The sequence below is a fragment of the Manduca sexta genome, chromosome 17, assembly GCF_014839805.1.
Source record: "Manduca sexta isolate Smith_Timp_Sample1 chromosome 17, JHU_Msex_v1.0, whole genome shotgun sequence".
Lineage (NCBI taxonomy): Eukaryota > Metazoa > Arthropoda > Insecta > Lepidoptera > Sphingidae > Manduca > Manduca sexta.
The window spans coordinates 12,936,549-12,950,953 of NC_051131.1; the positions used below are offsets into that span (position 1 = coordinate 12,936,549).

A 14,405-nucleotide genomic window follows, 5' to 3' on the forward strand; every position below is an offset into this window, starting at 1 on the left:
GAGCGGCGTCAGCTGTGAGCTTATGAACTACTCGTTATTAAACGAATGTTCCGTTTTAATAGTGGATTTACTGTACGATTGAGTGCTAAGGGTATCTGAATAGCTGTGGAGTTATTAGAACATTATTCAAAACCTAAAGGTTAATATATACACTCTATATTATCCAGGTTTCGTGTAGAGATAAGTAAATAGTTATAGATATTTAACTTATTATTATATATCTATACATATTATAAAAGAAAGTCCTCAAAAGCTGTCTATTTGTAGGTGATCGTTTTCTCAAAATCTACTGAATGGATTTTACGAACTTTGATATGGATATAGTTTAATACCCTGGGAAGGTCTAGGGCTACTTTTCATCTCGTAAAACTCCTTCACGCGGGCGAAGCCGCGACCAATAGATAATATTATTTAAAGGAGATCTTATTATCACAACCAAAGAACTTTGCAACAAAAAAGTATTTCTGAGTAGTATAAAGGCACATTGACTATCACTAAATGATTCAATTCCAAAAACAGCAAAACAGGTTACAATAAAACATGCCAAAGGTCACAAAGATTTCCCTGATCGAAGGTCAAAACAAGGTTTTCCCGGCGGGCTAAGCTCGGGATCGATAACGGCGTAGGTCGCGGCGGCCGCGTGATGGGAATACAAAGTACACCATATTTCATTCTGGACTATGGTTTTCTGTACACGTATGGGTTTGGAGATTAGGGAGTGACCATGGAATACTATTTTTTGTTAGCGACTTCATCTGTGTCTCTATATGTTTAATAATTTGCTGCGTAACCATTAGTGGTTTTGTTTGCGACTCGGGTTATTACAGAAGTGTTAACACACTTTCTAGCCTTATGGATGTTGAAAAATAAATCATTTATGTACGTACGTTAGTATGTTATCTTTTGTAAAGACGCAAATCTGTATACAGTTACTTTAAGGCGATCAATGTGTTTAGTTTACTTTAGGATTTAACGTAGTATTTTAGTAATTACATAAATATTTCGAAAGTCTCCATCCCTCAGGATAAATAAAAGAGCATCTAAAATTCTTACCAATCGTCTCAGTAAGTAGGTACTTATAAATTCTCTACCAAGCATACCTAACCGCCCTAAACCCTAGGGAACTAAGGAAATAAATCTAAAAATAAAATTGCCCATTATTTATGTAAAACGAGAATCTGTTCGAATTTAAATTTGGCAGAAACATTGTATGCAAATGCACTTCTCCCCCTTGAAAATTGCAAAATGTTTACTGTTTACTTCCAGTCCCTTATAAGATAGGGTACTGTTTGCTTTCGAATCAATTCTGCACGTACAGGCGTTTGTATTTGATTCTGCTTTAATCATAATCATCACGCTGTGCTAGTGCAAAGTGTCAATTAGTTTCTACCTACCCTTATGGGGTAAAGGCGTGTTATTACACAATATGGAGGTATGTGTTAATATTTAAGTCAAAGGTAACACGCAACGATGTTTGAAAATTGCTTGTTTCTTTTAAATCAATGTTATCTTATACGTGGATAACAAAATATTGACTATAGAAAAAAAAAAGGTTTTTTTTTAGTTTCGGTGCTTTAGCATAGATCGTGATGTATTGCTTTTGTATTTAGTTTGTGATTTTTGTATATTATCAAGTCAGTATTTTATAAGTCCTTTTATCACGCTAGATATTCCTTCATTAAAAGGCTCAAAAAGAGAGGTTAAAAACTAACCTTTTATATATTTTTCAAATGAGTAATCAGAGGTAAATATATTCTTCAGGTATTCCACAAGGAAGTCTTTTGCCGAAACATTTACGAGACAACTTTAAAAATAATTAATGTAGACATAACAAAACTCTCAAGGAATATTTTATGTAAGACAAGACAGCCATTACGACGTTCCGTTTCACTCACGACAGCTAATTGCGAGCATGTTCTTACAAACAGAAATGCAACGCTGAGTACACTCATATATTAATACTGTCTTCAAAATATACAATGATCTTAAAATGTTAACTATAAGATTGAGAATAGAACAGCGCAACTTCAGAAGCTGTAAATATAAATTGGTCGAGGATGCGACAAAGATGAGGGAGCTGCGTTTAGTTTTCATTGACAAGCGTTGTATCTTTGTATGGAATACATTTGTTGTGGAATTTTCAAGCTTATGCTATTTGGTTTTCAGTTCTTTTTCATTTTCATTTCTATTTAAGGAGTACCTTCTGTGTTCAGCTATGGATTATTCGTGCCGTCTTTTTACCAATTGTTAAGAAGTGTTTTACAATTTGAAATCGCGAATTCTTGCTTCGATATCTAACCGAAAATGATAAACTAATTTGAAAAGCCCAGATAGCTTAATATATTCATGTCATGTTCACAATTAGTTCACAACTACGACTGTTCAGATCATAGCTTTACATGTCTCGAGACTAAACTGCTGGATCCTCAACCAGACTCATCCAATTACTGTCAGGTTCCTTCCATCTTCGGACATTTCACTGTAAAGCCGAGACGCGGTCTCCACTTTAGAATTCGATTAGCCCATCGCTTCTTAAGCAAATATGATTACGCCTCTGCCACTTTATGGCTAATCTGATAAGGTGTCTGCTAGATTGTTGCGTGTCTGACTTTTTAAATACAGAAAGTAAATCGACACTATCGACAGTGTACTTGTTTTCTTGTTAAATTTGTAGCCTGAATATGATTAGTAGGAATTATTGGATATCAAAATATATTGTTTGATGATGAGGATTTTAAAAATAAACTTAGTGTTAAAGCAAAGCGAGCCACGTAAAGTTAAAAAAAAAAACACAACTTTCGATTCTGTTTGACAATTATTTTAAATATTTTCATTCGTTTTTAAACCGGCTAGCGCTCAATAAAAATAGCTGACTCCAAAAGTATATCCAACCTATTCCCATAAAGATAAAGTTATTAGCTACAACCGTCTCCAAACCATCACAGAAAATTCTTTACCCAGATTGGAAAATTACCATTTATATAAACTAAATCATAAAAATTGTTAGACGCACAAAGTTTTGCCTTGGTCTTGAAACATGGAGTTAAGCATTGAAATAAAAACTGGTCACGGCGGGGACCATGAAGGCTGCAAAGTCTTCGAAACGTCGGGAGAAAAGTAAAATATTAAAACCGCGATAAAATCCGTTAAATAGTTTTTATTTAAATGTCTAACATTCGCGTAAACATAAGAAATCATCATGGAGTTAAGTTTTATTTTAGCTAAAGAAGTCGTCATTAATTAATCTTTCAGCTCGAAACTAATAGCGTTTAAAATTTCTAAATAAAGATTTCATTAAATAAAACCCTTAGATCAAACGAAGCACACCTCAGAGCACATGTTCGTTCTATACGCAATGATCACGTAGGAGGTGCTTGGTACGTGCATTATAAATCCTTGTTATCTTAATGGTTGTTATTAGTTAATAGGAATCTATGTGAATAAAAATTAGTTTGTTTATTTTTAGCCAACTGCTACAGAAGGATGGTAATGTTTCTTCAGAAAGGAGGATTTTGAAAGCGTGAAAATAAAAACTGGTTTTCGTTAATTATAAACACATATGTAGCTTTACTTTAAGTTGTTTATCTATACATATTATAAAACAAAGTCCCCAAAAGCTGCCTGTATGTGATAGATTTTCTCAACATTTACTGAACGGATTTTTGTACGGTTTTTACTAAAAGATAGTGCAATTCTTGAGAAACGTTTAGGTTAAAAGTACATTACGGTTTTATGTAAATTGATTGAAATATAACGATTATTGTTGAAGAGGTCGTGTGGTTGTAAAAATCTCGTGGGTCGGGATTTACGCGGGGAAAACTTTGCGACACATTGATTTCAACGCAGGCAAAGCCGTGGGCACAGCTATAACAAAAAATAGGGTTATTAATAGTGCGAAGTACTATACCACCAAGTATTATTTTTCAATTATAATACCAAATAATCTCGTTAAAGTTTAGGATAACACTTAAATTATAACTTAGGAAAAAATAACAAGGGTACGCCACTCCAAGTACCGTATCGTTTTACAAATAAAACAGACAATTACAGAACGTCGGGTGTCGGGGCGTCATTATGTCACAGTGTCGTGTTGCACTGACATCTTAATTTTGTCGGATTATAGCATAAAATTCCGAAATTGGACAGTTGCTGTTTGTAAAGGAACGTTTTGTAGAAAAAATCAAGATGGCGGACAAATTAATGGGAAAGCAGATTACATAGTTAACAGTGGCTTTATTGAGCCATGTTTGGTGCCTGGCTGTATAATGTATATACAAAATTAAATAATTATTGTTTAATATGAATATATGTTTGAAAATTTGATATTTATGGCATTTCAGTAATTCATATTAATAAGAATAATATAATACTAGACAACTATATATACAGCAGTTTGCACAACATAATACTGAGATTTGCTAAAGTATTCATTCCAAACCCATCGTAAATCAAACGACACCTTCATTTTCACTACCATCAGATATCGACTTTATGTCTCATAGGGAAGTGTCGTAAAAATAATCTAAAATCAAAGTATTACCCGACCGTATTAAATTCCTTTAGGGGCGCTGAGAGGGTGTCGTATGTCTTATTATTTTTAGTCGATGGAAAAGCGTCACAAACTGACAGCTGCTTAAATATTTATCAATCAATGGCCTACGGTTTTGATGTAGAAGCTTTTATCGGAAAGGATTTTTGGTAAACCGGCCAAGGATAAGTTAATATTGGTTTTAAGTAGATTCATTACTATAAGGTGGCATGAGAATCATATCACAGCTAAGTACAGATGCATTTTTTATATATGCATCTGCATTTTGTCATTTTGTATATTGCACAAAATAAATACTCTGTGGAAATTGTTGACTTAGTAATAAATATTAATGATTTTTTTTCAATATTTATAAATCACTAGTTGACCCGACAGACGTCCCGTCTTAACTATGAATTTGCAGCGCGCATTCTGTCAATCGCTAACGGTTATTTCAAACAATTGATAGTTATATAAATTATTTTCGTTAAGTTTTCTTAAATTTTCTAAGTTTCCGCGCAATTTTTTGAATTTTTTCTTTCATAACAACTTTCTCCTGACAATAACAAACACGACAAAAAAAAATAGTGAAATCGGTCAAGCCGTTCACGCGTGATGGCGTGACCAAGGGAAATAGGGATTCTTTTATATATATAGAAAAGATTACAATAAAAAAGTGTATTTTCGTATTAAACCATTGTTTTATGCAGTAATCGAAACAAAAACGAGTGTTTTTTCCTCTAAATGAGTTACGGTTCGATGCGTAATAGGATTAAAAATTGTACGCAAACAGCCAGTAATTAATCATTTATTTATTGTTATTACTTTTTAAATCCCTACAAATCCACAGCAAAGTCGGTTTCAGCGGAGCGTAACGGGATTATAACAAAAAACACGTGATAAAAAGTTTATACTTTAATTACGCCAATAGTCTATGTGTCAGTTTTATGAGACTTTAAACATGAAAACAACATTTAAATAAGGTACAAATTTATTTCTGCACAAGGTTATAGCTGATAAAACATTGTTAAAATATAGATACCTACAAACACCAGCAAGTTAGTTATTTATTTACCCACATTTTTGTTTTCATCTCTATTTTGTTTTTTATTAAAGCATTGTGCGCGCAAAATATATTAATTTTAAACGTTGTTTCTTTGGATGGATGTATGTTTGATCCTCTTTCACGAAAAAACTACTGAACGGATATTGATAAAACTTTACAGTAATTTTTGTTATACATCAGAATAACACATAGGCTACAATTTATAATGATTTTGTGTAATTTGGTCATAATATAACGATACATATCAAGTAAGTCGTTTTTTTTTTCAAACACTCCTTCACCGTGAAGCCGTGAGTAAAGCTAGTAATTTCATAAACAAATACATTGCACACGTGTTACATTGTTGAACGCTACCTCGATAGAAAATACCTCGGTTATAGCGGTTCGTACGTTTATAATTTATAAGTTTACGACCAAGGGGGACCAACGTAAATAGACTAACGTGGATTAGGTCGGGGTTGAACCCAAGTTCACGGTTAGATTATTCTGAGTTATTTTTACTTTGTTGTTTTAGATGAACGCGATGTTGATGGTTAATTGGTCTAAGTAAAGCAGGCTATGAAGGCAGAGTTAATAGGAAACATAGATTTAAAGTATTTTTAAACCAATAAGTGACGAGTCGAGCTACTTGCTTGATTGTAACAACAGCCTATAAACAATAGCAATATAAAAATATAAACCAATTTTGAATACCAGACCACTTGCTTGACACTGTATTTATGTAGCTAAAGCGGGCTATGAATATTTAATAAAATAAAGTATTTATAAACCAATAAGTGACGATTCGAGCTACTCACTTTAACAACAGGCCTTGCTTGACACTACTTAGCACCTATCTTGAGTCGTGAGAAGTCTCATGCTTAATAATTGTGCTTGCTTAATGAATATAATGCTTAATAATATTGGATACAATGTCTTTCAAAATAGAACAGATCAGGTACACACTGCTGTAAGGGACCGTGATAAATATTACTGAATTCATACAGTCGGTAAAGGAGAATCCTACTGCATCATCTAGTAACAATTATGAGAAAACATTACAAGAGTAATCTATCTATACAAATTATAAAACAAAGTCCCCCAAAGTAGTCTGTCTTCATGTGATTACTAATACTACGTCTACTTTCTATGCCGGGAAAATGTATTCCGGGACTCAAATAGAATATAACACTACGTTAGACCGGGACTTTTATTCCGGAAAACTCCTTTACACGGGCGAGGCCGCGAGCAAAAGCTAGTACAGAATATTAACGAATAGAAGATAAAATGTGAGAAACAAACACAAATTTAGTTTTGTTAGTTTATGAAAAGTCAGCAAATATTCGCACAATAGAAGTTGCAAGTTCGCGTTTTGAGCGAAGAGTTTCTTAATAAAACATGAGCATTGTAAGTCTGATGTTGAATAGTTTATTTTAGAGGCAAACAGGAAAGGCACCAGACATTGCTTCTAGTTCATACAATTTGCTCAAATTTATTTATGACTTCTTTATAAATGATAGACTGCCAAAATAAACTGGAAAACTGAATAATTATAGCGTGGATAGAGACTAAAATCTGTATGGGCGTTGGAGGAATCGAAAATCTAACACAGATTTTGATTTCCAGTCCTCAGAATCGAACCCAACAACCTCATGGTGAGTGACGACTGAGTTTATTGAAAACATCAGAATAAACACAGTTATTCTGTATATTAATAAATAATATGATAAATACAGTTCTACGATACAGTTAGTCATTTATCGGAAGGGATTAATCGCTTTTTGATGCGTCGAAGCGATCGGCAACGGGATTAGACGGCGGTTTTACGAGATTTATGTCTAGACTGAAGAGGTCTGCATGTTCTAGTCTAGACTATTTACTCTTTACACTTTTGATCGGAGTCCGCTTGGGTGGGATTTGATGTGGCATTTTATAGGGTTTGAGTTTGAAAATTTTATATTTGTTTTTTATTGATTGAAAATATAGATTTTGTATTTTGAGCATGTTGTAATATTATTAACTGCCGTTTCCAATAAACGATCGATCGATCGATCGATCACGATCTCAATCTTAAATCCGATTCCGAGAATGAACCAATCAAATTAATTCTTTCGTAAGCGTGTCAAAAATACTTTGTTCTGATTGGTCCATTTTCGAGATAGCGATTGGGATCGTTTATAAAAATGGTGGTTATACTATTTACATTTTTGTGTTATAACGAAAAATACAAATTTTGCACGTATAAATAAGGTATGTTTTTGCAATATTATCGGCTTTTACAAGCAATTTTGAGAAGCTTAATATTGTTTCTCTTATTATAAAATAACCACAATATCTAGAAATAAAATCATTATAGTACAAAAATTCCCACTATAGTTACTTTTTTATTTGACGAAACAACCATAAATTATATTATCTATTATCCAGCGCAATAACGATAGATGACCCTCGCAATCGCTATGCAGGCGTGTTTACCATACTCTGGTTATTTATTTTCGTGGAATCCGTCTATTTCTGCTCGGCGGACTGCATCACAGATCCATCTCGGCCAGACAAAGCTTAGAATCCATTTTCATTAAATCTACACTTCGATTTTTACATCGGCGTTGTGCGAACTCTTTAAAAATGCGAACAGATTTTCAGCTTTATATTTTTATAATTTTAAATGTTTTACTTGCAACTAAAGTAGATAATATGATATTTTTAATTCTTTTGATAGGTTTTGTAATAACTAAACATTAATTAACACATACTCACGTCTTATCCCCGAAGGGTTAGGCAGAGGGGAAATTAATGCACCCAATTACCGCCGCGTGTATTTCGTCCCATGATGTGATAGAAGACGAGCCTATCACCATGTCGGGCACAAATTCCGGCTGAGATTGTAGAAAAACCTAATATCACTTTGCCCGACCCGGGAACGAATCCGAGATCTTAGCACTACAGTTGTACAAATACAATTATGCGATAGAGGCAGTCAAACTTAAATTTATCATTTTATATGGCCCATCGTTTTAAATCATGAGGCGTCTATATTGTTTGGTATAAAAGACATGTAGTTTTCAAGGTCGTTTGTAAAGTATAATATGTGAAACTACGAAACGGATTTTCAAAACTTCTAACTATTAAAATCTATATCGCCCCTGAATTATAGCCTAAGTTTTTTTTAGTTTTGTCAATCTTATTCTAAGAAATACCAATCTTGGGCAGCAAAATCAAACCCAGTACAACATAAAATCGTATTCTTTAGCCCTTATCTTAATATCTATAAAGGATATCCCTATCGTCAAACATCAGACCACCATGGGTGTTTGGATATTTATGAGTTACAAATCGATCGTTCGTTCAAATAAGGCGCGTCGACTCTAGCGGGGACCGCAACGTGACCTGCGTATCCCGATAGATCTAGATTTAGTTTTTAGTCGTAGGAAATATCACACTCTTAAAAAAATAATGACCTATTTCAAAATTGTTAATTTGTGGCAGTCATCGGAAAGCTAATTTTTGTTTGCTACCTTTTTTTTGAAGTTGCTATAAAATTGAGCTTACTAAAGATAGGTAAAAAATGAAACCTATAGCATGAAAAAAAAGGGAAAAAACTAAAAGGTCGCAAACAGAAATTGGTTATTTGACGATTCCCACAAATTGGCAATTTTGGAATGGGTCATTATTTTATTAAGAGTGTGATATATGTAAACTTCACTCACACACTCTCGCCTTTATGGGGTGGGCAGAGGCGGTACTGGTGCACCAAGGTGTAATGCTGCTGCACTGCTGGTAATTTTTATATCGACCATGGTATTCAGGGCATTAAAACCCGCCATAGTGGCCCACGTAAGTGTGTCGCGTGCCAAGACCAGCTTGTGTATATCTGGTTCCAACAGGCCGGCATAATTGTGTCAACTGCCGAGGGGGTGATCATCTCTCGTCAGTCGACGTTCTATCTAGCCTCCACTCCATTTACCAACAGTCCAGAGGGATCACTGTGCCAAGCACGTGTGAAAATAACATCATTTTTATTTTTTAGGTAAAGAAGGTATATCCTGAGGAACGTATACAGGTAAAGTTTTTATGTCCTTTAAAGTAATTTTACTATCTTTTAGCGTTGAGTAATAACGTGAAATAAATTAAGCCGCTATGTACTTAGGCAGTGAGCACACTATAATATTTTCGCGATATCACTTCTATACAACATGATAAAGTGATTCACTTCGATTTATATAAAAGCAGTTAATTTCAGCCATTGTAATCAACTTTGCCACAAAAATATGAAATATAACCCACACATCATCCGCTCATTCCATCCCATGACAAGAGTTTAAATAATAAATGCGTATAAACGAGCATTGTGCCAGCGCCGCACCGCAATGCATAAACAAACGGCAAAGTAACAGTATCTGTGTTTTTTAGACCGCAATAATCGGCTTATCCCACCCCCGGAAATATTTTGACGAATTCAATTTGTTTTTCTTCTATTTTCACAGATGGGCCGGATTTGGCGGGCTGTGTGGGGCCGGCGGGCCCTGTAAGCTTTCGTTGAGTGTGTTGTATTGTGACCTTATAAAAAACAGACTATGTTGTTTACTTTTACATTTATTTTGATTTAGCTATTTTTTTTTAAGTAAATTGGTACTTGTAGTTTTGGATGTTTTGATGTATAAAAAGTTTTTTTTCTTATTTTCCAATATTAAACACTATAGAGTAAAGACACAGTTACTGCACAGAATGAATTATAAACTACAAAAAAAAATTATATAATCAATGAACTTGAAACACACTATAAAAAATACAAAAAAAAATCCCTTGTGACTTTTTTCTGCCTCTCTAATTTCAACACTAATAAGGCTCTAAATACATCTTATTCCACTTCTGTAGAAGCAAGGACCTCGTGAAAAGAGGCAGATGCTAGCTCCCACGGCAGATTTGTGATTGACACCGGATGAATTGGTGTTCGCTCCGATGGACCAACGATCCCATTATTTCGCCGGGTCCACATATTTATAGGGCATCCGTGACGTCACAGCTTAATTATTTCGTCGGCACGTAATTGAATTGACCGGTCATGTAGAAATACGTTTTAATGTTGCGAGATTTTAATGTGAATGTAACTATTAAAACAAAGAGACATTCTTGTTTACTATTGTATTTAATGTACACAGTTAGATATGTTTCTATTTCAGGTACCTATATTATACTAGATAATTCATACAATAACGGTTTCAGCAAAAAGGTATTTTTACAAATTTGGTTTAATTTTTTAATGTATTCTATATTCGAAAAATATCAAAACAGTTTTCCTCAAACTATGAATATTGAAAAGCTTGCATGAAAAATCGCTAACAAAGCCCGGGGCCTTCAAGGTCCCTTTTATTATGTTACACGGTAGAGAGCACAATAATAAATTCAATTCCTGCAAATTGGGTCAAATATATAACGGACTTTCGGAGTAAATCCACCAAATTTCGTGTTTCGAACAAAGTTACGGCCAATCGGCCAATCGGACGGGCGCTTATCGCCATCCAATGCCATCGCTCCGATTACACCGGGCACCGTAAATTCGGAAATGGAACTTGAGTTCGTTAATTACCGAACAGGCCCGATATTGCCCGATATCGATCGATCGAACACTGTTTGAATTTAGAATTTAACAGATTATTAATATTAAATTTATTTTCAATTCTATCTATTTTATATTAAGGATTCAGAATAACTAATTTATATTAGCAGTTATGCATGATAAAATAACCCCTGCTAAAGGACGTCTTAAATACGTGTATCTCATACAAAACTTACACGAGCTCGTAACAAACAACATATAATCGATGCACGTAATCGATTAAACTATTTATTAATAATCGATTGTCGATTTAACGGCTCATTAAATGAAACGATGCCATAACAGATACCGATACGACACCGCCGCGCAAACATGAAATCACAATGGTTTCATTTATTCGCACAATAAAAACACTAGTATTGTTTGTCTTTTGATTTATCTGGCGATAAATTGACAGTTAAAGTGTTTGGCAAACACGCTTCGTTATTCGTCTTTTGGCATTTCATGAAAGGCGTAAACTTAGAGGAAACAAGGCTGTATATAGATAATTGAAAACAAGATGTATCTCCCTCTTTAAATGTACTTTCATTTCTGTTTGAAGCGGTTATGTTTAGAGTGAGTTTTGCTACGGGTTATTTGAGTTCGAATTATTGTCTTCACAAAGGTATCTAGACTGTGGCCATCACTTTTAGTATAACCTTATTAGTTTTGGGGAAGTATTTAAGTACTAAGATTATTTTTTATCAGACACCTATTAAACTGAAGAAATTGGATAAATACTGAAATATCATAACGGTATATTTGAGTGATAAATAAAAGTTGTTACAATCCGCAACATATCGCCCTCCTCACGCCCTCCCAGAACCCCCTCTTTCGTGAGATGCGTTAACGAACCAAGCATTAAAATACGATTGTTTGCCGACAGTAAAATTTTAATTGGCGCTGTCTACCCCGATATTGGTCGTCCGCAATTTTGTTAATAACGTATTCTCCATTACGGAATATTTATTTAACTGTAGTTATTTCTGTGGATATCATAGTTGATATGATATAATGATTATCGCTTCGCTTCACGAGGGTTTTCACAATTTCCTATAGACACGAAAGTCCATATAAACTATTTCTTCAAAATCTAAACTAAAATGGCAACCAAAACGTCACTGTTATAACCTATTTATTCACTTGAACAACAAATTATACTTATTTCACTAATATGTTTTATTCACATCCAGGTTTACACTTAGACTCGAGTTCTTATGAGCGCCACTCCGTACATAACAACACGTTGTCAATGTTGAATTCATACTAAAGTCAGATGTACGGATTGCAGTACACTTGAGTTGAACACGATGAGTGTACGGAACGCCAGATCTAATACGTATTACACACACACATATATATATATATATATATATATATATATATATATATATATATATATATATATATATATATATATCGACGCAATTTCCTATGTTCCGAATAAAAGTTTGGATAATAGTGGGTTTTTTCAGTAACATTGCATAATATAGCGTGGTCGTAGTGATTGCACATTGGGTTTATTAAATAACATGAAGCCTATTATTAAATTTACACGGTGAAACATATCTAGGGTTTTTATTTTACGGAATAATTATTGGAAATATCTTAAAGTGAAATTCGCTTATATAGATGTTAACATACTTGTGATTATAGATGTAGTTAGTATAATGGTGTTACCTGGTAATCTCCCGCTGCGCAGCGTGCAGCTTGGCGGCGAGGCGCGCAGCATCAGCGTCGGCGGCGCGCGCCCTCGCCTCCCAGTCGCCGCGCGCGCGTCGCTCCCGCTCGGCATCGCTGCGCGCCGCTCCCTCGCGCTGCGTAACAACATTAAACATCAGACACAGGTATTGGAATACACTTCTTACAAGTATAATGGGATAGAGTAGTTTATATTACGCTGAATGGTCAAGATGTGTCACCACTAAAGCTGTGTCGAAGACGGCCACCGCAGTCTTAGTTGGTATTACAATACATATAGGGTTTACATAGTTAGGGACTCCGCCGCGCGGTCGCCAGACGTTTTCCATATTTAGGACACCCCAAAGCCATGTAAGGCAAACCTAACTTAACCGCCCAGTTAGTCCTACGAGGGCTGGTAGTGGTAGATCATTTTCTCCACGAAACCAAAAAAAAAATTATCTATGTGCAACAACTTAATAAATATAAGATATAGGTACAATTAAACCTAATACAAACGATTTACATTTTTAGTCATTATTTAATAGTAGAGTATAAATATGATTCCTTAATACGCTTTAAACTTCGTATTACTTCGCAACAAAATGTACAAGAATACAATAACAGTGACGGCTAAATCACAACAGCTGAGGAAATTAATGCGGTGTCTACACCATTGACAGGTAGAACAGCATAGTCTAGATAAATGGATGGGCAAAGTTTGCGAAGCCTTTGTAAAGTTTCTTTAGTGAAACTCGATAAATGATGCGGAAAATATTCATATTTTCACGTCATAGTTGGAAGTTAAGTTTACGAGTATTTATTGAGACTTCAATACACGTCCTTTGCAAACAGCAGCGCTTGTTAAGATCTGATAAAATTGCATCATAAAACTTCTGTGCATTCTAAATTCAAAATATGTGAACTAAAACTCTATGGAATTGAATTTTTCAATGGCAGTTATTATACCTAATTCAAATAATAAGTTTTTGATCGTTTAGTTTATGTGATCGAATCAATATTATGTTTGGATAGTATTTTTTGTGTTATAGGGGGCAAACGAGCATACGGTTCAACTGATAGTGAATGATCACTTTCACCCATGAACAGCTGCAATACCATAGGGCATAGAGATGCATAGAGATTTATAAATGTTAAATAAATTGAATCATACAATCATGAAAACGGGGCGTAATAGTTAAAATTTAGGGAGTTACTGGACGTTTCTCTATGCAAAATACAATTTTTAAAAACAATGAGTAATAATTTCTATAGCTTCATTAATTTTGATGAATTTACTATTGGCTATGATACGACGAATTTTGAATTTTGAATTTCGAAAATCGAGATTTGGATTCGGCGATGCGTGTGCTGTTCGCACGCTGTGGTGTCTGCGGTCAGTTTGTGCATGGATTCACTATGAAATGCAAAGATATCGCAGACTGATGCCTTGCGAAGCAGATTTTAGTTACAGCATCCTGCTTTGAACTATTCCAAATTTTAGAAACACATCGATGACCTTCACTAATTCGGCACAAGCTTCAACATGTCCGATT

The 14,405-nt window shown here is 34.5% G+C and overlaps 1 protein-coding gene across 4 annotated transcripts in view; it reads right to left on the reverse strand.

Moving 5' to 3' along the window:
* Positions 1-14,405, reverse strand: part of LOC115450491 — a 475,244-nt gene that overhangs the window by 139,176 nt on the left and 321,663 nt on the right. For all 4 annotated transcript variants that reach the window (XM_037439712.1, XM_037439711.1, XM_037439714.1 and 1 more), the window contains exon 4: positions 12,850-12,986. In XM_037439712.1, coding sequence (XP_037295609.1) covers positions 12,850-12,986 — 137 coding nt within the window. The remainder of the gene's footprint in view (positions 1-12,849; positions 12,987-14,405) is intronic.